The sequence below is a fragment of the Cimex lectularius genome, unplaced genomic scaffold (assembly GCF_000648675.2).
Source record: "Cimex lectularius strain Harlan isolate CLEC.00 unplaced genomic scaffold, Clec_2.1 scaffold214, whole genome shotgun sequence".
NCBI classification, from domain to species: Eukaryota; Metazoa; Arthropoda; class Insecta; order Hemiptera; family Cimicidae; genus Cimex; species Cimex lectularius.
In genome coordinates, this window is record NW_019392963.1 from 292,637 (window position 1) to 318,542 (window position 25,906).

The 25,906-nt window shown below is 33.7% G+C and overlaps 2 protein-coding genes across 3 annotated transcripts in view; both read left to right on the forward strand.

Annotated features, from left to right (window-relative positions):
• LOC106671087 (cytokine receptor) overlaps positions 1–18,878 on the forward strand; it is a 31,078-nt gene extending 12,200 nt beyond the window's left edge. For both annotated transcript variants that reach the window (XM_014401900.2, XM_014401899.2), the window contains exons 5-22: positions 1,429–1,604; positions 1,677–1,834; positions 1,902–2,076; positions 2,234–2,414; positions 2,499–2,644; positions 2,731–2,870; positions 3,249–3,438; positions 5,778–5,933; positions 6,133–6,303; positions 6,383–6,546; positions 6,610–6,721; positions 12,682–12,849; positions 12,984–13,130; positions 13,744–13,828; positions 13,893–13,965; positions 14,032–14,136; positions 14,320–14,487; positions 16,620–18,878. In XM_014401900.2, coding sequence (XP_014257386.1) covers positions 1,429–1,604; positions 1,677–1,834; positions 1,902–2,076; positions 2,234–2,414; positions 2,499–2,644; positions 2,731–2,870; positions 3,249–3,438; positions 5,778–5,933; positions 6,133–6,303; positions 6,383–6,546; positions 6,610–6,721; positions 12,682–12,849; positions 12,984–13,130; positions 13,744–13,828; positions 13,893–13,965; positions 14,032–14,136; positions 14,320–14,487; positions 16,620–16,844 — 2,740 coding nt within the window. In that variant the 3' untranslated portion in view covers positions 16,845–18,878. The remainder of the gene's footprint in view (positions 1–1,428; positions 1,605–1,676; positions 1,835–1,901; positions 2,077–2,233; positions 2,415–2,498; positions 2,645–2,730; positions 2,871–3,248; positions 3,439–5,777; positions 5,934–6,132; positions 6,304–6,382; positions 6,547–6,609; positions 6,722–12,681; positions 12,850–12,983; positions 13,131–13,743; positions 13,829–13,892; positions 13,966–14,031; positions 14,137–14,319; positions 14,488–16,619) is intronic.
• A 5,816-nt stretch (positions 18,879–24,694) lies between these two features.
• LOC106671099 (inactive hydroxysteroid dehydrogenase-like protein 1) overlaps positions 24,695–25,906 on the forward strand; it is a 66,598-nt gene continuing 65,386 nt past the window's right edge. The window contains exon 1 of the mRNA XM_014401924.2: positions 24,695–24,940. Coding sequence (XP_014257410.1) covers positions 24,778–24,940 — 163 coding nt within the window. The 5' untranslated portion in view covers positions 24,695–24,777. The remainder of the gene's footprint in view (positions 24,941–25,906) is intronic.

Genomic DNA, 25,906 nt, shown 5'->3' on the forward strand with positions numbered 1-25,906 from the left:
GTAGCTGGCGCATTCTTCATCCCAAATGACATCACTTTGTATTGACAAAAGCCTTTTGGTGTAACAAACGCGGAGATTTCCTTAGCCTTTTCCATGAGGGGTATTTGCCAAAATCCTTTAAGCACATCGATACGAGTTATGAATTAAGCTTGACCAATTTTGTCAGTACAATCATCCATGCGAGGTATTGAAAAGGAGTCTGACTCAGTTGTTTTGTGGACTTGACAATAGTCAGTACACAGCCGGTAGGATGAATCTTAGGTACCAAGAGACACGGAGAACTCCACATAGCAAATATTCGATTTCTTCATCCAACAACTTTTGCTTCATACGATTTAGGTGAAAAGGATGTTGTTTGATTAGAGTCGCATCGGTGACCTCAACATCATGATACATCATATCAGTTCTACCAGGAACATCAGTGAACAAGTGTTGATAATCCTCGATAAGACATTGTATATCTTGCCTTTGTTCCAAGGTCAAATGGCTAAGCTTTTTCTTCCAGGTTCTCAAGAATGAAAGAATTGTTCATAAATACATAAAAAAATGACAAAATATGGGAATGAAATGATTCCAGAATTAATGTTTAATTTCCCACTCATGAGAAGAGGAGACATGAGGAGAGCGAAATTTTGTATAAGTATTCTGATTTTTATGTAAAAAAATTCAGTGAGTCAGAAATGTCATCCTCGTCCACTACTTGTTCAAACCAAGGCGCAATTTTTTCGTCGCTTTTCAATTCTTCAATAAACTTTTCTTTATTTAGTTCGACATTAGCAATTCAAATTTTGATTCTACATTTTCTAAGACAGGAGAGGAATTTTCTTTATTAAAAACATCTGCAACAAATGTACTGGATAAATCAAAATTTCCATTATGCAAAGATAGATTTTTGTTGGCTACCATAGAACGAGTAACCACACTAGCCGGACATAAATCGATATAACTTGAGTCGTCTATCTCACCGACCAAAGGTGGTACTGTTAAAACAGGTAATGTCTTTACCACTCCTACCTTCACACCTGAAAAAGTTAATAGCGAGATGTTACTAATCCTCTTCAGGGTAGCAGGTACATCATGGGGTGCTGACAGAGGTACTATGCTCAAATTCTACTAATGTCTAATTCGTAGTAACCTCCCAAACATAATAGACCCGATACAGAACACAGGTTTATGCCTAGCTCTAAGCATTCAGATCTAGCCCTTCCGTTAGCCTTCCAGTTGATGCAAAACTTCCTCTTGATTATTGTAGGAAAATGCTGGATTTTAAACTGTATTAAGATACTGTATAATGCCTTCCCATCCATTAAAGAGTTTATTTACAAATGGTCGTATCCTCTCCACAGATGATGTCTTAAATCAATTTTAGTATAGCGAAGTTCAAGTTATACTTGTGTTACATTTGTATATTCATTTCGTTTCTTTTAGAAAATATTCTTATCCCTGCCCAGTACATAATGTGGTCGATCAGAATAATTGTGTATGGAATGCTAGCTCAAATCCACCTCATCGCCAGCCTTATGCACAGTATAATTTTGTTTTAACTGCTATAAATCGACTTGGCAATTTAACTAAGAGGTACACAGTTAATCAATATGCACGAGGTAAGTTGGATTCATTTTTGTTTCATTTATTACATTATAGAAAAAAATTGTATTGTTGTCATTTGATTACAGTGTTGCCGAATAAACCTTCAAACCTTAGTTTAGTTGAAGCAACACCAAACAGCTTGGTAATATCATGGAATGAAGGCCATCCTTTTAAGTCATTCCCGCCTGGTATTGTCAATAGATTAATATACCAATCTAAATGGGATCCTCAAACGTATTGGGAAGTAAGTGATGTTTTGTGCTTGTTTTGTTCTACTGTTAGACAAAAATTAATGATATGCTTTCTTACAGGTCAGAAATGCAGTATTTCCACCGAAAGAAACTTCCCGGATGTATAATATTACTGGATTAAAGTATCCACATACATTATATGATATAAGGGTTTTCACGCGATCTTCAGTTGCTCCGGATGAAGATTTTTGGTGGTCTGAACCTGCAACTATTACACTCCGCACCAAGCCAACAAGTAATTTTTTAATGTTGTTATTTTTCTATTGAAGTTGTTGATATTAAAATTATTTATAACAAATTAAAATTACTTGTTTAACATTTCTATATTGACATTAAAAAATTTATCAAATACCGTATATATTAAAATTATAGGGTGCTATGTATGTTTTTAGTACCCGGGCATCCACCGTTAACTGACATAGGAAGTTTTGAGACTTCTGATTCCTCAATTGAAACAGAAAGAAATGTTTACGTGTATTGGCAACAAATCCCACGCCATTTGGAAAATGGAGATAAATTTGAGTACAAAATTATCCGTATTGAAGAATTTACAGATGATGGTGTAAAAATAAGGTAGGTTCTTATTTTACAATAATTTCCTTGAACAAACAGAAAAACCACGTAGGAACATTGTTTTCAAAGTTTTTTAAATTTCAGGGACATTACTCCAACGGAAGTATCAAAGACTTTCGCCAAATTCACTGGTCTGTCATTCAACCGGTATAAATTTACAATTGTATCTTCCAACTCCGAAGGGTATTCGACCAATGCTTCATATATAGATGTTCCAAGTAAAAAACAAAGTAATTGAAATTATACTTGGTTTTATTATTGTAAATATGTACATTTAAAATCATTCAATAATTATTTTTGAACGTTTATCTTTTAGGTCCTCCGGAACCAGGATCATTTTCAAAGATTGCATTCGATAATGGCATTTATGAACTATCATGGAATGTCGCTCCAAACATCCTAAGCTATACCATTTTTTGGTGCGATAATAAAAAAGATAGACCCTTCGATTGCCAGGTATTTATATTCATTTGTTGTACTGATAATTTATTGAAGAATAGTTTTTTCCATTAGAATTTGAAAAGATAGCAAACTATTAAAAAATTCTTGACGACCTTGAAAATAAAATCCATTTTTCCATTGCCAGTCTTGTTTTTAAATTATAATTATATCATGATTTATTTCTTAGTCATCTTATTTATCATTTTAAAAATGTCATCATATATTTGATAAGGTTTTGTTGTTAATTAATAATAATTCATTGATATTGAATGATTTATTAGCATTGTGCAATACTAACAGTTAAAAATAAAAGGAATAATTTCTAAAATTTATATCATTAGAATTTATAACTAATAATTCATAATCACTCCAATCCATTATTTGCTTTTGCAGGGTTTCTTAAATTGGACCAAAGTATACGTTAATAAAGACGACCTACAATGTGACGAGAATGGATGTGGTTTACTGCAAAAAAACATCACACTATCTGGCGATAATGTGTATCAGTTTGCGCTTTCAGCGAATACTGAAACAAGCAGCAGCGGGATGGTGTGGGCTTCTTGTACTGTACTTCCACAACTTGGTACGTAATGTCACTAATAAGTAAACCCAAAAGTAAAAGTTCATTTATTTAATGACAAGTGTTATTGTGATACTGAATAATGTTTAATATAATTTTTAGAATTAATAATTTATTTTTGTGATAATTGATATACATATTACATACTATGAATATTACAGTTACTTCATCTAAACATTTAAACTTCCCCAAACAGACATCCGTTACGACAAGACAATTTTATTTTCCACAGCAATATCCTATTTAGTTGAACAAGAAAAATAATTCTAATAAATGGACATGGACACTACATCTATAGATTTTTAGATTTTTCAATGAAAAAGGCTCTTGTAACTTGTAAGCAGGCAGCAGAAAGAAAAACAACTTGGGATTTCACGAATGACACAAACCACTTGAACACCTTTGGTAGCTCCTGGTCAGTTCTCAGATTGCAATTGTGACAAACCGGTTTGGAGAGGAGTGGAAAAAAAAACGTGTCAGATAAAAGTTGAAGTCATACAAGACCATGAGAAAGGGAAAATTAATGTCTGTGTACATTTGAATTTAATTAATTTTTTTACTTATGAACCACTGCAGCGGAGTGGTAAGCATGATAGACTCTTGGCTTATAGGCCCTGTGGTCATGGGTTCAATTCCCACCGTTGCCCTTGGCCCTTTTTTTCTGTCCCTTCCTCAAAAAAAACAAAAAAAAACAATGTAACAAAAAAAATTCTGTGTGTGGCCACAAGGAAGTATAGTATATAGTATACTATATGGTGTACTATATAGTATACTGTATAGTAAGTACATAACATAGATACTCATTTGGATGTAAAGTTGTTTCCTTCCATATCCATTTTTTATTAGAAAAAAATTATACTAACATGTTGACTGGGGTTTATTTTGAAGCTTTTTTCCTGGTCGGGTGGGACAAATTCAGCAAAGGGCCTTCAGTGAACGTGTTAAAATTCAATATTACACTAGTTTTAGTTAAAATTTGATTTCACAGTTCGGTCTTTCCGATTCTGTTAATCTTCTTATCCTTTAAAGTCTGTACCAATTTTAAAGTTTTGTAATTTAATAAGCAATTTTCAGTCTTTACTTGACATGTGGATATGAGGATCACTCTTAAAAAAGGAGAAATTGGTAATACGGCCGTTAACCATTTTGGTTTGCCTTTCGCCTATCCTTCCCGAGTTGGCTGTCAGGCACGTTATGGTAGTGGGCCATTTTCAGTTGTGCCTGTTTGATTTTTGTGAAGTCAAGTTTATTTTATAACATTGAGATTTTTTTTGATACTTTTGGCGGATTAAGTCTGGATTTTTTTAATTGTTCTGGTCCATCCTTTTTTGTTTTGATTCGTATTGTTGGTATGCGAATTGTTGTTAATTTGAGTTTTTTAAAATTAAATGTGTTGTTTCTATGTGCTTCATTTTCCATTTTTTTAAATTTTTTTATGACAGTTGAAGACGTGGAAGAAAACCATATTTACTTCTAGATATGTTATTATATGGTCTTCTAGGTAGCAGGGACTTACATGTCTTGTTCCCTTTCTCTACTTTCGTATTTGTCTTTATTGTTGAGGTTCATAATGGTTTTCTGTGAGGTGAGTTGTGTAATTTCATTGTCCCTAAATGATGTTATATGTACTGCCTTTTATTTTTCGTCCTTTCTGTCAGATTTTTTCTCCACATTCCCATTTTATGGCTATTTTTGTTAATGCTATGTTGTAGGAGTCCTCGGTACTATTTCTAATTTTTCAATACGTTTAGTTTGTATGTGAATGTGGTCTATTTAGTGTATATTTTTGGGTGTGTGTTTTGGTTATTGTTTTTGGTTTGTTTTTGTATTTCTCTTTTGTCAGCGATACTGTATTTTAGTCTGTCATGTATTTTACTGCTACCATTTTGTGTGTCACTTGACCCGGCTTGTATGATGTCGGTCGTTGTAGGTTTTCTGTATATGTTACAGTTCTTACTGGTTTTAGTAATTGTTAAGTCAAGGAAATTTATTTTATTTTTTACTGTTAATGTTTTCTATATCTGTATGTTTTCGTGTAAGAAGTTCAGATTTGTTAGTATGTTGTGTTGATTATGGTGAGTAGTAATCAGTTTATATTTGTGTGATGTCATGTTTTTGTCATAAGTTCAGGGAAGTATTTCTCTTCAAAGTTTTTATAAAAAGTATGAGTTCTCTATTCTTTAGTCACAAAATTATTCAGTATATTTAGTTTTTGTCTTTTATTTTTATTGTAATAGACTTGTTTCCTTTTATTAACTGTCTTAACATAGACTAACTACTAACCTAGACAAACCATGCTTATATTTATTTTAGAATTATTTATGTTTATTTATATATTTCAGCTAAAGGAAAGCTTCGCAACATTTGGATTAGTCGAATAGGGTCGACATTTATCGAATTGAGTTGGAATTTGGATTGCTTTGTAAGGAGTCGAATCATAAAAGGATTTGAAATTATTTACTGTCCCATCACTGATCCTCAGAATTCAAATTGCAAAGGTAAATTTTTCATTTAACTTCTATTAAAAATTATTATTTCTTTCAATTGATTATTCTTTTCATTTCAACCAAGACCTTGGATAAAAATAATAATTAATTGAAAGAAGTAATTTGGTCAATCACAGACTACTAAACATAATGGATTATTATTATTATTTATTATAAAACATTAACCAGAATTTTCGCATTGATTTTGTAGAACCATCTCAGAATATGACAATAAATGGGTTGGAAATAATAAATGGGGCAAAGGTCACTATAAATAATCTCAAGCCTTATACCACATACATGCTCTATGTCATTGCCATGTCAGAAAATAAAGATGACCGCATAAAAAGTGATGCTCTTCTCAATACTACTTTGGAAGCAGGCAAGTTGGTCAAATATAGAATAAAATGCCAATATTTTTTATTCAAATTTAATAAAATCAAACTTATTGTTTTTTGTAGCTCCTGATTTGGTGCCGACCAATATGGCCATCCACAAAATTACCAATTCATCTATCACCTTGTCTTGGAAACCTCCTGTTAGCCTAAATGGTGTTCTGCGGTACTACCAAGTGATTTATGGAACTGATGTCACCCGAGTAGAGGATAAGTCTGAAGTTGTTTATGTAAATGCCAAAATGATAGTATGTACTGTACGGTTGTATTTTATTTTATTTTTGTAATTTTAGGCAACGCTGAATAACTTAAGGAGCTTTGAAAATTATGAAATCCGTGTTTCTGCATGCACGGTGACTTGTTCCAAAAATTCTGCACTTATCAATGCAATTACAAACGTTGGACGTAAGTATTACTTTTTCAAAATTTCTGTTAAGATCTTTTATCGACCTACAGCTAAAGGTTAACAATTGTGCAATCTCCATCAGCCTAGAGCTCTTCATTAAACTTAGAGCTGATGCATACATGCCATTTTTTGCCACCAGTATCAGTTCAATGAACACTTGTCCGGCCCTGCAGCAGCTGTTCTGTAGCAACTGAAATACTTCAAATACTGCCAGTATGCATACATTTGCCAAACGGATGATGATAGAAAATGTGGCATTTTTGCTCACCTACTGAGTACATTTAAACAAAATAGACATCGTTTTCATTTTTAACATTTCACACTTAAGTGTATTTTTTTTATTTCTTGTATAAACTACTTGACATCAATTTCATCTGCCATAGCAAGCAGTTCCCACAGCAACATTAAGCATATAATTGAAATTGATAGCAGGAAGAATACAAATATCGCATTTAAAGTCATGCCAAGTAACGGCAAAGTGACACCATTTTGTTACACTGCAGTGGCCTTGAGGGAAATGCTAAGAAAAAACGATGTCAAGATCACTGGACAGTGTGGCTGTGGCATATTGCACAAATCAATCTGATGCTCTGACCAGGCAGCAAAAAACCGCATGTGTACATCTGGCCTTAAGGGGGGGAGTACATCACTTTGAAAAGATGCTTTCGGCAAAATGCGACTTTGCAATTTTAATTTTGGTTTTTGTATTCACTGCTTTTCCAGTCTTTCTGAATCTTCATGTTCTCGTTTTAGGCTGCTTTCTAAAAATAGTTATATACTTAAAATATAATTATATTTAGGAGAATTTAATTTATGAAGCTATGAAATTTTAGTTTTTTCCTCCACAAAAATAAGCTATTTTACCCTTCTAGGGAACTTTTCTCAAAAACTGATGGATCTCTTTTGTCCCCCCCCCCCAAAAAAAGCATATTTATTTACGTCCTCATTTCTAGGATGGTTTATTAGTTTATGGTGGTCAAAGCTTTGTTTACTTTGTTTTGAAAGTGATTTTAGCATTTTAGTTATACACTTATAATCTGTAAGGGATAGTATACCATGTGGGTTCCTGGTGTGATAGCTCCATACTAAAAATGTTTAAAAATAAAATAAAAATACTTCTGATGACCCCAAAATTATTTGCTTCTGGTGTTAACATGTCCAGGAAGAGCTATAGTTGTTTTTTATGAGATCAAAAAGTTTTTTTTTATCAAAGCAATGTGCTTTCCTTAAGGCTCCTAACCAGATTTCGAAGGACCTTTGCATATCCTCTCCCAGGAGTAGGAATCTCAATGTGCATAGGCCTCTGCACAAACATAGCTCATATTCCTCTTCTTGGCTCTGTCTATACATTGTTCTGTGCTGTTCTATGTTTCTGGAGTCAGCAGTTCTACCTTCATTCTAGTCCTAACATGTTGGTATTAGTTATTGATAAAATTTATCATATTTCTCACTCCTGCAAAACATTCTCGTTGGACTGAAGAATTATTCTCAACCTTTTGACGGACTTTTCGATAACAAATTTTTGTAATGCCATAAAAGTGCTCAGGGTTGATAGGTGTCCTGTTTCAACTTTCTTAGATCAATTTATCAGTGAAGTATGCCCTGGTAGCTAAATAAGAGTGATTTTGGACTTTTTCCCAATGTCTGACAGGGACAATTCTTAAAGACTCGCCTTCACGGCTGATAAAATATTTGCCTTTAGTGCCACCTGGCTGTCTGAGTAGATGGCAGTTGTCTTGTATGCATTCTCAAGTCCTTGGTTTATTGCCATAGATAAAATTCACGACCCATTTCGGTTTTAAAACCATATACAGGGTGAATTGCTACTCGTGCTACAAACTTCTCCAGTAGATTCTTCACCCTAAAATGAACAAAAAAGTTCATATTGACCATGGTCCGATTCTCAACCATTTCAGAGTAATTTCGCTTTTTATCGATTTTGAAAGATATCACGTCCTGGCGTCGGAAAATCGTGATATCTTTTAATCTAAACATTTCTCTGAAAATCTAATAGCACCGTTGAAATTCCCGTTAATTTTTCAATAAGACGATGACGGTGGCAAAATGTTTGGGCTAATTTTTTGTGTTTTATTTCAGCCAGAACTACAAAAAGAGTGGAAAATTGTGTAAATCGGAAAGTGTATAAAGTAATCCAGAGTTTCTAATTTTAGTCTCAGAAGGCAGCAAATTTGAGGAAAACTACCTGATTTAATAACGCTTCCAACGCACTCGTCATTTTCTTATTTAGTGGTTGTGAGACCAAGATGTTGATGACAAAAAGAGAAAAAATGGTGGTTCAAGGATTGCTAATGTTTGAGAGTGACTTGCTACTCGTGCTACAAACTTCACCAGTAGATTCTTGACCCTAAAATGAACAAAAAAGTTCATATTGACCATGGTCCGATTCTCAACCATTTCAGAGTAATTTCGCTTTTTATCGATTTTGAAAGATATCACGTCCTGGCGTCGGAAAATCGTGATATCTTTTAATCTAAACATTTCTCTTAAAATCTATAAGCACCGTTGAAATCCCCGTTAATTTTTAGAGAGAATCAAAATCATAATTCCATTGAAATTTTTTAATTTAATTTAATGCCCATTTAGTATGTAATGCTTAAGAAGTTTACAAACAGCTAGAAGGTCAAGGAAGAAAGACCCAAACGTTTTGCCACCTTCATCTTCTTATTGAAAAATTAACGGGGATTTCAACGGTGCTTATAGATTTTAAGAGAAATGTTTAGATTAAAAGATATCACGATTTTCCGACGCCAGGACGTGATATCTTTCAAAATCGATAAAAAGCGAAATTACTCTGAAATGGTTGAGAATCGGACCATGGTCAATATGAACTTTTTTGTTCATTTTAGGGTCAAGAATCTACTGGTGAAGTTTGTAGCACGAGTAGCAAGTCACTCTCAAACATTAGCAATCCTTGAACCACCATTTTTTCTCTTTTTGTCATCAACATCTTGGTCTCACAACCACTAAATAAGAAAATGACGAGTGCGTTGGAAGCGTTATTAAATCAGGTAGTTTTCCTCAAATTTGCTGCCTTCTGAGACTAAAATTAGAAACTCTGGATTACTTTATACACTTTCCGATTTACACAATTTTCCACTCTTTTTGTAGTTCTGGCTGAAATAAAACACAAAAAATTAGCCCAAACATTTTGCCACCGTCATCTTCTTATTGAAAAATTAACGGGAATTTCAACGGTGCTATTAGATTTTCAGAGAAATGTTTAGATTAAAAGATATCACGATTTTCCGACGCCAGGACGTGATATCTTTCAAAATCGATAAAAAGCGAAATTACTCTGAAATGGTTGAGAATCGGACCATGGACAATATGAACTTTTTTGTTCATTTTAGGGTGAAGAATCTACTGGAGAAGTTTGTAGCACGAGTAGCAATTCACCCTGTATAGCAATAGGTAGCAAAATTGTTCGTAGCTCCTGAACCACTCATAACAAATAAATCGGGTATAACAAAATTTTAAAACAGAACAAATATTTGTTTAATTTTTTAAACATTTTGGGGACCAAATGCAATTTAGAAAAAATTGATATTCCATATGATTTTTTTTGCAAAAAATTAATATCCTAAGGGCTTATACCAAACATAATTTGCTTATAAAATTTTTACAGACACTGGATCGTGATTTAGTAGAATTTAATTTTTGTTTAATTCATTTAAAAATTGCATTTTACTTGGCTGTACTTAGAGACAGGTCAAAACACTGAGAAAGTCCCTTCGTTATGCGAGTGGAGGAGTGAGATTATACCTAAGGGTTTCTGCTACCTGCATGTAAGAAGTGTCAGCTAATAATTGGTTCAAACAAGTGCAATATTAGTTAAGTATTAAGTTATAAGTGTTGGCAAATTTGTGTCAAAGAGGCTTAGAATTGTCTGGTAATCTGAGGCGATATAAGAGGGAAACCTATGGATTCAAGCAGGTTGATTAAAGTTATAAAAGTCAACAAGCTTTGTGGCAAAGATGCCGCAAACATGCCTGATAATCCGAGGGGAAAAATACAGTCGACTCAAGATAATTTGAAATCCAAGTGACCACAAAAATAATTTTAATTATCAAAAGGAAAGAAAAAAATATGATATGCATTTTTTCAAGTTATTACTTAAATTTTACATCTATAAAACATAGTAAAAATAATGAAAAAATAGAAATAGATTAACTTTAAAATTGAACCTTGTTACGCATTATAACAAAAGCGTTTTTTGTTTCAATGTGGCCTGACATCCTTTGTTTGATCAGTGCTGAGACATTGACAAAACACTGACTGCCAAACGTAGCAAACTACAGAAAATTCAAAGAAACTTGGATATAACGATGTAAGGAAGAAAACAAGCAATTTGGAGGAATATCACAAAGAAAAAGTTGGAATATAGGGGAAGTGGCCATGCTTTTTCTTCCCTTGTTAAGAAAAATATTTCAAATTACCCCCGAGTGTATCAAAATATATAGAATTTTATCGATTTTCCAAAGTGACCTGCTGAGGGTAATATGAGAATTACATTTTGAATTAACAGGATGATTTAAGGTATAAGTGATGGGCATTTAGATTAGTCTTCTTACCAAAATATAAACATAGGCGAGTTCTTTTAGTAGTGTTCGTTTATAATTTGTTGAGAAAAATGAGATGAACAGACTTGACTGAAATGAGTTGTAAAACTCCAAAGATGAAATTAATGCCCTCGTGGTTTTTGTCTGACATTTACCCACTTCCCATATTATGTAAAACTTTGTATTACAAAGCCTACAGCACTGGCTACCCACCATTTTGAACACTAATGCAAGTTTGATTTCAACAATCCAAAAATATTAAAAACAAAACAAACATAAATGTCACTTTTTAGAAATAGTTTACATCAACAGAGGTAAACACAGCATCAATTACAGAACAGACACATGAAACTCAGCCGCAGCTATGCTAATATCATAAATCAAATTCAATATCAATAATATACATTTAACATACAAAATGTAAAATACAACATATAAACCAATCATTACACTCCACACATCAAACAACAATTCTGCATAATCTAAATTTTCAACAATTTATCCTCCTTTCCCTAATAATCCCGACTATAATAATTGAAAGGCTAACCAGGCCTGAACCGCAAACCATTTTCTATTGTCGGTCTTTTTCACCTCAAAAAAGCCGACTCATAGAAAAAGATTTTCTATCTCTACTTCCTTCCCCACTTCTTCAAAATCAAATATTTGTAACCAAAAAACATTAATACCTCACTAACATTTTCAAGATGATGCATAACATTGACACACCTACACAGAAAACACATTTTGAGTGAGAACAAATAGTTGGATTAAACCTAAAATTATTGTGTACATCATTGTATAAATTCATATTCATATCTTATATGTATTTGTGTAATTTAAACAATGTTTATAAATCCCAGGCCATGAAGATGAACTCAATAAAGATCGAAATGTTGGTATGATAAAGAAAATGTTTTTCTAAACCTACGTCACACCAAACCGCATCTCACAATCTCTAAATAATCTTTAATTAATGGTCTCTAAATACTACACATATTTTCTCAGTAAAAATGAATTATCTCAGTTTTGGTATAAATTGGCTTAGCTAGTTCCCTGTGGCTACAGTTCAGTATACTGTAGTATATTACAGACTCTTTAACATTCTCTTCGGGATTGTTGACGAGATATCTCGGCTCATACGCTCCTTAGACTAGACCCAGTATCATATCATCACCTTGTCCTTGTGGTTTTGACTTACATGGAATTGGTGCAACATATAAGCAATAAAAGCGATTAATTTGATGTATGAAGCAAAATAAATCAGGCTGGGAGGGTCATGTGGCAGCCAAAAAAATCAGTCCTGAAAAAGTTAAAATGAAATTAGGAACTAGGTACATTAAACAAATAACATTATTTTACATGAATAAAAACTATTTCAGGCCCAGATAAAATGGATCCACCAATAATTCTAAACACTACGAAACGTGGTATACAAATTAGCTGGAAAAAACCGTATTATCCTGGAGGTTACCTAGACTTTTTCGATGTCAAACTACGTCCTGACCGAGTCAAGGATCATGAAGAAGCCCCATTCACTAGATTAAATGGTATTTATTTTTAATTTGATTTTATTCATTAATTTATAAAATAAAAGTTTGAATTTAAGCTGCTTGTTTTATTATATATTTGCCCACTAGATAAGAACAATAATATGCAACTCTTTAAACAACAATTTTTTTAGGTTCCTTGTTTTCTTATCAGTGGAAAGAACTTGAATGTGAAATTTATCAAGTGCAAGTGAGGGCTGTTAATGTGGGGGAGGACAATTCAACGTTAGAAGGAGAATGGTCAAATCCAACAAGTTCAAACTGCATGTTTAAGGATAAAGGTACAAAATAAAAATGATTTTAGAATATGTTTCTAATGAAATTGGAAGTACAAATACTTAAGTTAATAGAAATGATGAATGATGGAGTGAGTTCGATGTTCAATCCTTTTTAAGAAGATAGTTCCTACTCACAGTAAGTTGTTTTCCAACGATCTGGATTTCGAGCATTAGTTCATCATCAGGTTGAAGGGTTTCTACAAACACATCTCTCGATATTAATTGCAAAAATGGACCCGACGATACTCCCGCCAACTCGACGTTCCAATAAGAACCTGGTTTTGTAATGGCGCTCAATTTGAACGTGCGAAAAGGTGGTATTATAACTCAAGTAAATTTTATAATAGTAAATACTGTAAGAAATTAATTATAAATTAGTGATTAAAGATAAAAGAAAAAATAGAATAATACCTTAATATTATTAAATTATTATAAAAATAATAACAATTAANGTGGTTGTAGAACTCCTTCAACCTGATGATGAGCTAAGGGCTCGAAATCCGGATCGTTGCAAAACAACTTACTGTGAGTAGGAACTATCTTTTTAAAATGGATTGAATACTTAATATATATCATGTATAAATTATTTTCTCTTGTTTTTGTTGTTCTTTAACAGATTCAATAGATGCTTGGTGGTACATCCTGGTCGGTGTGCTTGCAGTGATCGCTATATCAATTGCATTTGGCTATTTTACTAGATGGTAAAATAATTTAAACTATTTTTCTTATCCATTTACTTAATTTTTAAAAAAATTGTATTTATAGTATGTGGCTCAAGTGCAAAGCAATGCAAAACGTAGGTGTGAAGTTACCGCCTCAACTTGAATTGAACAATGTGGTATGTTGTGAGATATTGAAGTGAATTATGTAGTCATCTTTAATAACAAATAAGCTTTATTTTCAGTATAAGGACAATAAGTTTCCTGCTGATCAACCTATAACTAATCACATTGGAACTACACAGCTGAAATCGCTCGATACAAATATAATACCACCTCCAGATCAAGAAGTAAGATTAAAAAATATATTTTTCTTAACACCCATTAGATGCCACTTGGCGTTTCATAGGGCAAGTCCTATAATAACTATTGGCGTCAGGCCCTGCCCACCAGGCTTCTATTGCTGAACAGCCTCTGCGTTGACAGTTTTTTGCTCATATTATAGCAATTCTTTAAATATTGATTTATTTCAGCTATTGCTGGTGAAGAAAGAAAGCGAGTTTATCGAAAATAGTATCGAAGATGGAGAAGATAAGAATGGCGATAGAGAAAGCAGTGGATGTGGTTCAGGACATGATAGTGTGTCGTCTTCCATTACTGCTGGAACTCACATAACAGATTCAGGAACAGAAGCCGATGAGGTATTTTTTATTGAGAAATTTTGGTTTTCTTTGTATATTTTCAATTAATGTAACATATATATTTGACCATTGGGATACAGTCTACTCTTGATAAGTTGAATTTCAAATGACTAGGCGAAATTGTTCGACTTACCGAGGTTGATATGAGAAATCTCAGAACACCAATCTAGTGGTTGATGATGATGATAAGGATGCTAGGAAGTGCATGTTTAGTATTACCAAACATGGAGCCTTTTGGCTTATTATACTTTTCCTAGTTCCTTAGTTCAGTTCAATTGACTCGATCTTTATTTTAAGAAGTATAGTGACACCCCTCTTAACAGGCACTTCTCTATAGCAACCACCTCTATTAAAGGACAATTTTTGCAAAAAAAGGGTCCAAAAGAGTTGGATTTCTATACATTTATACTTCCGTATACAAGTCGTGGAAACTGCTGTCAGTCCTCATCAGAGTAATTCACCACTCTAGGATGGACATAAATAGAAAAAATTTATTAAATGCCTATACGAAAAGCAAATATATTTGTTATGATCATTTTATTTTATTTTTTTATTTTTTCAAAGACAAGTTAAAAGCATTTCATGAAGGTAAGTAATGTAAACCATTACTGAGAAATAATAAAAACCGTTAAGGGGGTCACTCAGTGCTTATCATTGTAAGGTAAAGGTCTGAGGTTCAAATCCAGCGCTGCCCCTGCATTCAAATTTGACATACTTACAATTTTTTTTTGGATGGTTAGGGTGAACCCCATAAAAAAATTAATTAAATAAAAACAGTTTGATACAATTGTTAAATTGTTAGGAAATTTGCATACTCTTTAATTTGGAAGTTTGCTTTTTTTTCATCAGAAGTTACGGTCCTCCTCTCCTATCCTGGTCTGTGTTTGTTTATTAATGTTGATTTAAAAAAAAAATATATATATATTTTAAACCCCTCCTGAATGGGAACCTCTCAGTAATGGCCAAAAGCATGTTCTTCTCTGTTTCCATCTTGGGTACACAGGGTTATATCCCCATTGAGTGGTTGTTTAAAATTTGAATATGTGAGTGACAGTTACTTATGGCATAATCTAAAAATATGGTCATCATTGAAATACCCATGTTGTGTTGTGCATGTGTTTTTCTTTTTCTAGTATATATATCCCCATCACTTGAGTTTTGTCTAACTGTAGCAGTATGTTAGCCAGTTTTGATGATGGTCCTTTAGTTGTGAGTTTACTATGCTTGGCAGCTCTGGAGTTCATTCATTTATCCATTTTTTTAATGGTGTATCCATTGAGATGTATCAAATGTCCATGTTTGATCTTCTTATCCCAATTGTAGGTTCAGAGCCTGAGTCTTGCAGATACTCCTCTGGCCAGCTTGTCTGTTCAGTGACCAGAATTTACTTTTTGCCCTGGCACTCAAGATATTGTCAGGTTTTGAAGATTTTGGTTACATTCATTGACTATTTTGGATGCGACCTTTGTTAATTGCTTTTAAGACTGCTTGACTATCTGATTTATGAAGATTTTTTTCCCCTGTCAGTGTACCTCTAAAGGTTTTCTATGGCACAAGTAGATGGTGTGTATATCAATTTGAAAGACTGCTGATAACCCTAATAAGTTCGATTGCTCTATTGTAGGGTTTCCAACTGATGCTGGTTCCTTCAAAGGTTTTGGATCCATGTCTATAACACGCAGTGCTCTCTCTCCCTAATCTGAATTTCAGTACTCCAAACATTCCAATACTTTGAATTGCAAATAAATTCAAGAAGTCAGAGTTTTAAAGAAAACAACTGAAACCTTATTGGGGGGGGGGAGNCGACATGAATTGCAGAAGTGAACCCGCTGATATCCCCGCCAACGCGACGTTCCAATGAGGAGCTGGGTTTTTAATGGCGCTCAATTTGAACGTGCGAAAAGCGGGAATTATAACACAAATAACAATTGTAATAGTAAATACTGTAAGAAATTAATTGTAAATTAGTGATTAATGTGGAAACCCTTCAACCTGACGATGAGCTAAAGGGCTTGAAATCCGGATTGTTGCAGAACAACTTAATGTGAGTAGGAACCATCTTTTTTAAAAAGGATTGAACTCCACACTCACCCCATCATTTATAATTTCTAATAATGTTTTCTCTTTTCTAGCGACCTCCATCTCCCGAATCACCTGTGTTTTCCAATTCACCAAGGAACAGAAGTTCAGATTTGAGGCAACGGAATATATCACACAGCAATGGCGGTGAAGAAGGTTTTAGCAGGCTTGCTCTAACTCCAGCTAGTGTGCCAATGGGTTATGTGACGGTTCAGTCTGCGCCACGTGGTTACGTTTCGCATGCTCCGTTATTCTTGGATTCCCCTATTAGGAAGTGACATTGTTGTTGGTCTATTTTATATTACCTCCTCTTCTCAGAACTCCGAAACATAAAATTTACAACATTGCTCATACTTAAAGCCTCATAACCTTGCCTACAGTGTGATCCTTGGCAAGAAGGCCGTTCTTGCAACTCTGCTCTCAATCTTAAAGCGAGTTTATTTCTAGTGTTTATGACTGACTAGGGTCTTCGCAATCTCTATTGCCGTAAATGGTCCTTTGTACAGCATTTATTGGCTAACCTTAGTACCGCCCTCATTTTCAGCAGGTGTGATCTACGGCTTCAAATGTACCTGAAGGATATACTCCCAGCAACAATATAGTTCACGAATGTTATCAAAAGGTGGGTAAAATTACCTGCAAAATCTCCTGGCACCTTTGAATGGCAATGAGTAGTTAATAGCCATAGGTGTCCACGTTTACCTCTTAAACACGTTAACATCGATCTATCAACAGTACTCGATTTCCTCAATCTTTTATTTTGAAAGGTCTTGCAACATCTTGCGTTAATAAATAAATGTATGGAATCAGTTTAGTGTTTTAAATGTGTCTTTTATAATTGAATATGAAAGAATAATTAACAAAAATAGAAAGTTTAGATGGTGCTGATAGTGCGTGTTATGTGGAGGGTTATGACTGCTGTGTGCCTAAAGGCAGTATAGATCTGTTTGCAGTTATTTTCTTTCTGATTCAGTGGAAAACGTCCAATGATTGACCTTTTGTGCAAAGTGTAAAACCTTTTGTGTAATACATTTGAGGTTAGTATTGTTGGGTTTTTCAAAATTTCTACTTTTTAACTCAATTCATTGGGTCTTTGTGCGATAAGCAGTTTTATGTGTACAACGAATTTTAACCCCTTACAAGTGAGAGCTATATTGAAATGGGTTTTATTTTTTTACACGACCACTTTTTTTTTTGTGGTGATTGATTAATTTTTTAGTCAAATTGTCTTAAGATTTTCAACCGAGGCAATTCCTATTAGTATTTATTATTACATTGTTACTAGCTTTATGTATATAAGCCAAAGTGGCCACTGAACAATGTTATTTTTTATGATATGATTATCAGTATCTCAAAATCATTAACTTTTTACAGAATGTCATTATTTTATTTACAATATGTTATCTATTTAAAACTCATTTCTCGTACTTTGTTAAATCGGGTTAATGCTTGCTTTTAAACTTAAGTAGTAATCAAAAACATTTATGGATGATATTTTTACTAATCAAAATGATGACAGTTATTTTGTTAACTTGTTATTCTACATATAACGCGTAATGAATAAACAGAGTACAAAGTATTTTTGTATTTTATGTTTAATGATATTGTAGAATAAAAACGGCCATGAAAGTTTTGTTTTGTGATGGTAAATCATACAATTTAAATTATATTTTGATGAATTCATCAAATAGAAGAACTGATAGAGTTGTTTAATTAAAGATTTTTAATGTATGTTATTAGTTTCCAAGCATACTGTTTGTATATCTACATATGTTTAGAATAATTTAGCATAAATCTACTTTGCTGAAATGTTAACACTCTTACCTTGATTGTCGTATACATAATTCCTATGGATTACCTGTTAACAAAAAAGTTTTTATTTTTAGTGTTTTTATTTTTATTATTATAAGTGTAATAAAAACTCAAGAGATTTTTAGTTTTTGTTGTACATTATACGTAAGTAATGTAAATAGTTTGTATATTAATGCCTGAATGTGATGTTACACTGTATAAATAATGTTGTTATTTTACATTTTTGTTGTAAATATATTGGCAATTTCTTTTTCAATTAAAAATTAAGTATAAAAATTAAAAAAAACTATTTTTGATTGATTAAAAACATTAAATAAAATTTAAAACTGTCTTTAAATTAAAACAAACCTATTTGTAATAAAATTTACAGCTTTTACGTCTAAAGTACTGTCTGTATGTTGTAATGCTCACAACTGTTGGGTGATATAAATGTTGCACACCATGCTGCTATTTGTTATCAAATATGATATCAAAGAAATATATGTAAATTTTAATTCTAAGCTGTGTTCTGTTTTATTTCTTTTTCCTTAATCCTAAGTACCTGAATATTGTAGTATCTGTGGTCGCTCATGGAAAAGTCTTGAAGTCAAAAATTGTGAAAATTGAGATGATGAAGAAACTATGGCAATGTTGAGAGAGTATATGGACCAAACCATTGTATCCTTTATACCAACGATGGCACAGCAGTACTATAAACTCCCATAAATACGAAAAATATTGTAACTCTCCTGTACAAATTAAAGCATACATTTCAAAATACACAGACCTATCAGAACTATCTGACAAGGAAAAGATTATTCCAATGATGGGTGTACCACAGGGCAGTGTGGACCAATCATGTATATCTTTTATACTGCAGATGTCTCGACAACACCTCATGACAATTCAGCAGTACAGTGCTCTTTCAGTAATACAAACTAATTGCTGCAGGGGTGAATTCCAATTACAAGGGTGTTAAAAAAATACAGATGTGCAAAAAAAAAAATTCAACAACACTATTATTATTGCATAAATAAAATGTTAAACCTATTAGAATACTTATGTACTGTCAATTTTTCTTTAAAAATTAAGTTTTTTTTTGTAAATTTTATTTAACATTTTATTCCTTGCTTCTCTTTTTCTCTCATTTTTAAGCAGTACTCACTATCTCTTTCTCTCTCTCGTTCTCTTACACACTCCATCTCTTCTCTCTCTTTCTCACTCAATCTAAAACAAGCTGGTGCTCACACCAGAGCGGCTAATATTCACAAATGCATGTGAAAAATAATTTGGAAGTGGAAATTAATTTTGGTTACCCCCCCCCCCCAATTGTCAAGAGGTACACTCGTTTCGATATTGATCAAACTTGTTTTGGCTCAGCGCTAACTCGTTTTCTCCTCATAGAAGACGGCAGTGAACACAACATTTATTTAACGTTTGTTTTATTAACATAAATTAATTTTGAAATAAATGATCTTACGAGTTTATCAAGCCGTACATTTAACTGCTATGAAATCTATATGCCTATTTGCTATGTATGAGATGAAAACATAATAGATTATATGCGCTGTTGAAACTCATTGGGGATCGAACAAAAATCGTGTTGAAATTATTTTCGGACTTGTTTTATATTGTAAAGGCACCAAGATGGTTGAGTGTGAGTTATGTGCAATCTTCTTCTATTATTCTTGCTGATTCAGCATGAAATGAAACCTGGTGGCTAATGTCTTTTTGCAGTTTTATACCGATTTATGTCATCATCTGCGGGCGAAGTAAAGTTTTTAAAAAGAAAAATAATAATAAAACAGAAAAATAGAGGGGAAAAACAGCAATATATTCTTAAGATTTTGGATGATATATTAGCATATTAACAGTACCTCGATATGTATTGTATTTCAAAATTACTTCAAAATTGTACTTCAATCTTGGGCTTTGGCCATTAAAACTAAAGAGAGTCAACCCCCGAGTCCAAGGGTCACTTCTGCATAGTCGTCAGCAGAACTAGGATTCTGATTGGACTCCTGACAGGGCTTGCTTAAAAAGGCATATGTACCGGATAGGAGTACAGACAGATGAAACACTGTGCAGATACTGCTAGGAAGAAAAGGAGACTGTAGAACACGTTTTATGTTTCTGTGAGGGTTTATGTAGGAGGCTAAGGAGCGCTGGCAAGGTTATGGGGGGGGGGTTGATGATTAACAACCTGAAGGTAGCTAGTAATTTATAACATGAGAGGACCTCATTTTAAAATCCTGCAAAGCAAATATGTCAACAAAAAGCTGACTTTCACACACTACTAAAATTGATGTGACATAGGACTGAAACGGGCATGCTACACCTACAAATATCCAATGAATTCAGTCCTTAGTCAACACTCCCTACTTTGTCCCCAATACCACCCTCCACAATGACTTCACACCCTTTGTAAATAAATTAATCCCCACCAAATTTTCAACGAATCGTGATAAACTCTCCTCTCACCCCAACCCACTAGCTAATTCATGCCTAACATAACCCTTATCTCAGAGATCAATAGAATAAGAACAACCCAAAGGACATGGGGAGGAGTACGTTCTCTATAAATAGAAGAGATAAAATTAAAGATAAAGAAACATGGAAGCAAACAAACTTAACACATGTAATAGAAACCATTATGACATTAAAATGGCAATGGGCAGATCACATCGCGAGGTTTAGTGATGATAGATGGACATGAAGAAGTACTGATCCCATGTGATGGAAAAAACGGGATAGACAATTTAAAAGATGATTTGATCCAACACGCCGGGAACCTTTGGGGAAAAATCGCCAGACACAATAACTCTTGGAAAAAACTTGGGCAAGCCTTTGCCCTTAAATGGGCCTCTCGAGGATGGTGATGAAGAAAATGCAGAATATAAATAAGAAGAAGAATCATTTCTACCAAGAAGAAGAAGAATTATTTACTATTCAATCATACAAACTTCTCACTTTCTCTACTATGGAAATATTCCATAATCACTCTCATAACTAAACCATACAAACCTCCCAGCCACATATCCTGTTACAGACCTATCAGCCTTCTCCCAGTAATGTCCAAAGGACTTGAAAGACTTCTTTTAAAACACCAAATACCCATCCAGATCTACATAATGTCATTCCTTCACTCCAATTTGGTTTCCGTCCTCGTCATTCCACGACTCAGCAATGTTTCAGGGTTGGTGACACTATTTTCTCTGCTTTGGAGAACAGGGGAATGCATTCTTAAATATGTCCCAAGCTTTTGACAGGTCTGGCACCTAGTAGTTCTCTTCATACTAAAGCAGTTCCTACCCACTCATCACCAAATCTTAAAATCCTATCTAACTGACTGCTGCTTCAGAGCATGAAGCAATGAATTTTCGGATGTCAGACTGATCCAGACCAATGGGGACATACTTAGTCCATTCTACAATATATACAATTTATACTTCTGACCTGCGAATTCATCCCATCATCTTTACAACATACGTGGACAATAATTTTTTCTCCTAACCTCCAATAATATCCAGGGGTATCTTGAGCTCATTGAAGAATGGTGCAAAATGCGGAAGTTGAAACTGAACGAGGACAAATACACCAAAATTAGGTTCAGCCTTACTCATATCTATATGTTAACTGTAAAAAACTGCCGTCATCTACACACGTAAAACACTTAAGGCTGTATTTAGACAGAAGGCTGACAGGGAATCCTCACACAAGACTCAAGCGACAAGACAATTTAGACACCTCTACGAAGACTTATAGGACTGAAATCAGATGTGAATACTACTGTACAAAACATTACTTAGACCTATTTGGACAGAGCAGAACTGTGGGGGCTTCACCAAGCCATATAAGGTTCATGAATCATTCCAATCAAAACTCCTCAGAAGAATTCTCCAAACTACTTACTTTGTCTCCAACCTCACTATCCACAATGACCTTAACCTTCCGTCAAAGAATTGATCCGTTCCCTCTTCTTCAAGTTTCACTCCAATCTTTCAACCCATCCTAACCCTATTGTTCAAGCCCTCTTTACTACTACCTGTCCCAAGAATGGACTACTCAATACTACTTCCCATGGCCCCGAGACATCCTCACTTGAACCCAATAACAAACTGAATGCCAGCTTCTCATAACACATGTCCTTTGGGTGCAGTACTGGTCATAGTGTTTTGTCCAGGATTTTATAGCATTAGGAATATTTTATTATGTGTATAGTTCATGTGCAAATAAATAATAAATATATATTATCATATTCATTAAGAAAAGTTAATACTTTTAGGGTGTCTCTCTACTCAATGCATTAACTTCACAAGCACATTCTTCGCTCATTTACATTTTGTCCATTTGCTTTTTACCCTATATTAATTCATTATTCTAAATTTATTATAATGGTCGTTGATTAGCAAAACTCTCCACCACATTCTCAACAAAATTCAAATTCATTAATTTTGAAACAGGAAGGACCAAATATAATTCTGGTTGAATGAATTTATTTATTGTATAAATTAAAATATTAATAAAAAATAAGTATAAAGTAAATTTAATTAAATGAGCATAAATCGTTATTTATAAATTAAAAAATATTTGTGGTGTAATAATTTCATTGTTGGTTAACATAAAGACAAAAATGTTCTACGAATATGACGCACAATACTCTAATTTGGTATTAAAAAGATAAATCAACAAAACACTGCTTTTTTGCATATTTTAACAAAATTCTGTATGCAATGTAAATAAGAAAATGGTCAAAACTTGGATTTGACCTCTTTGTGGTGATTCTAGCGTTATAAAACCCTCAGATACCGACTTTCGCGGAAATCGGTGTAAAATTGTAAGAATTTAACTTTTTGGCTAATATAATAACGACGACCTTCTCGTGACATTCCTAGTGCACTCAAAACCTAGGAGACCGATTTTCATGGTTGATATTTCGTTTTAAAGAAAATGTCAAGTTCATTTTATAACTGCACCAAACATTAAAATAGGATATTATTTCCATCAAAAACGAGGTTAATTTCTGGTCAATAATTTTCATATTTTGTGAATTTTCTTATAGAAATTTTTTATAAATTTTTATAGTACATACGTCGCTAAAAAGCTACGATCCTCTTCGTTCAGTTTGACGTTAAAATCCTTTTAACATTTTTTTAATTATAGTCGTTTCAATCAGATATTCCAATAACGACTTTAAAAATCGGAACAAATTAGGGGTAAAAAGTCGATAAATTTAAATTATAAAAAAATTATATTTAGGGGCCTCTGAGGTGCTAAAACGAAATTTCTATTTTTAAATTTTTAAAATTTGTTCCGTGGAGAAAAATTAGGTCTTAGTTTACTTGAAAAATATTTAGCTTTTAGAAATTTTTTTGTCATTGATAAACTTTGATAGCTTTTACTATATTTTATCGCAATCTACATAAAAAATACTGTAAAATGATATATCCACATAGTTGATTTGAGCAAGTAGAATGGCAAAACAAAAATGCTAAAAAACAGCAAATTTCAAAAGTTTTTTGACCAAAAAACCAGGGACTATTAGCAAGAAGTGGTGGATACGTGTCCAATATTTTGGAATGTAGAAACCAAACTGGTCGTCCTCTTCTATGTTAAAGCTAGTTAGGTTAAACTTTGCCCACGACAAAAATTTGAATTGACTACATTAACCCCATTCTTCATTTTTCATACTGTCACCACTTTTATCACATTTAGCATAACATTTCTTCATTTTGGTTCGATGTTATTAAAGAAAAGGGTATGCCGCTAGAAAGCTTAGTAAACGAATAAATTTTTATGAAATTTGCCTTGAATTTTTCCAATGAGGCAAATTTAGTTGTGTTTTTTCTAGTTTTAAATTTAGCAGTTTTTGAAAGATTTAGTGTTTGTTTAAAAAAAAAAATTAAATTGAAAGGGGTAATGGAAATTTAACGCTTTTTTCCATACTGTTTTTGGATTTCCATAAAAATGAATAGTTCAAGAGCTACGAGTAGATGAAGAAAACCGTAGATGATTGAAAAAACAAAATGTTGAATATTTGCGAAAGGGTTGAGAATCGGACTATGGTTTGTATGGTGTTTTTCTTCCATATGGGGCGTAGAATGTTCTGGTGAACTTAATGCATTGAGTACCCTCTATACTACCTATTATTGTTTTTCTCTTTCGAATTCGTAAAATTGTATTACGTTTGCTTTTTACATTACAGCAAAAAAAGGTCCAGAGCGAAAGTAGACAAACCGTCGCGTGTGATTTACAAAGTCTGTCTACTTTGTAAAACGGTGGAAGGAAGGGCGTCGCGGTGCGCGTTCCCCACCAATCGAGTGTGGTGCCCCCCTTACCACCGTTGCACTTTTGCACCATTCATTCCTCGTGCTGACTGCTGAGTGTTGAGTCTTCGTGCAGACGTAACGCCGGTTTGACATGAACCCGTTGATGACAGTGTTCGCCCTCGTCGGAGTGGTCGTCGTCGGCTTCCTACTCGCCGATTTGCTCTGGGATATCTTCATAGCGATCCGTGCTCATCTCCTGCCAAGGTGCACAACTCCTGACCCGGATTTCGTCTCGAAATTCGGACCATGGGCAGGTAGGCGAGTTTTTCCTGTAGGTGGCAAGGATTTATTAGATTTACACCCCATTTAAACCCTTCCACAATGCCAACTTCAGTGAGAAAATTGTTTTGCCCTGAAGTTTTAACACGAGAGTTTATATTAAAAAAAAATTAAAGCCGAAGACCATCTTTTAAAGTTTTCTTTGGATTTATAATGCAGGTTTTATAGTGTGATGGTGGTACTGGACGTCTTTCTCTAGTGTCTCAAGAACTTGTTTAAACCGCCAACACTTGCCGACTGTCGTGTGGTCGCTCAGTCCGCAAACTAAAAAAACAAAATTTTAACGCATTTGAATTACCAATAGCCTTTTAAAGCATAACGTTTCAAATACAACAGATCATATAATTTTTGAATACATAGAGGAATAAAGAGCCCCTTCAAAAACTTCCTGTCTTGAACGTGGGGATGCTCCATGTATTACTTTTGCAGTTCCTGTACAACTTCTGAAGAAATAGTCAAATTCAAAATATCGCCTTCTGCAATAAAACTTTGGATCTTAAAGAGTGAAAAAATTATAACGCGTTGGTCACAAAAAAAATCGTAAGAGAATCCTAGGGCCGTCAGCCACTCAGTCCAATGTTACCTGGATTCTTATTTGGATTACGAAGCATTCTCGTCTCATGTTAATTGTACCGGTTAAAGTCTGAGCCAGAAAGTCCAGTTGTGTAAATTACCTATTTTTTTAACATGCTGCTGCTTTAACGGAAAGAATAGAGATAGAACTGGATTCATATGATTCGATCTTAGCCACTAGACATCGGCAACATTTTTTTGGCGGTGTGGGTCGTTCTAGGGGTGGTTAAACTCATGTTACTGAATTACGCGTCACGCCGTCTTCAGTGAGGAATACACTGAAACATAACAACGAGAATAGGCTGACTCGGGAAAATGATCACTTGATCAATAATTCTGTCGTTACTGATCATCCTGGTCAGCCTATT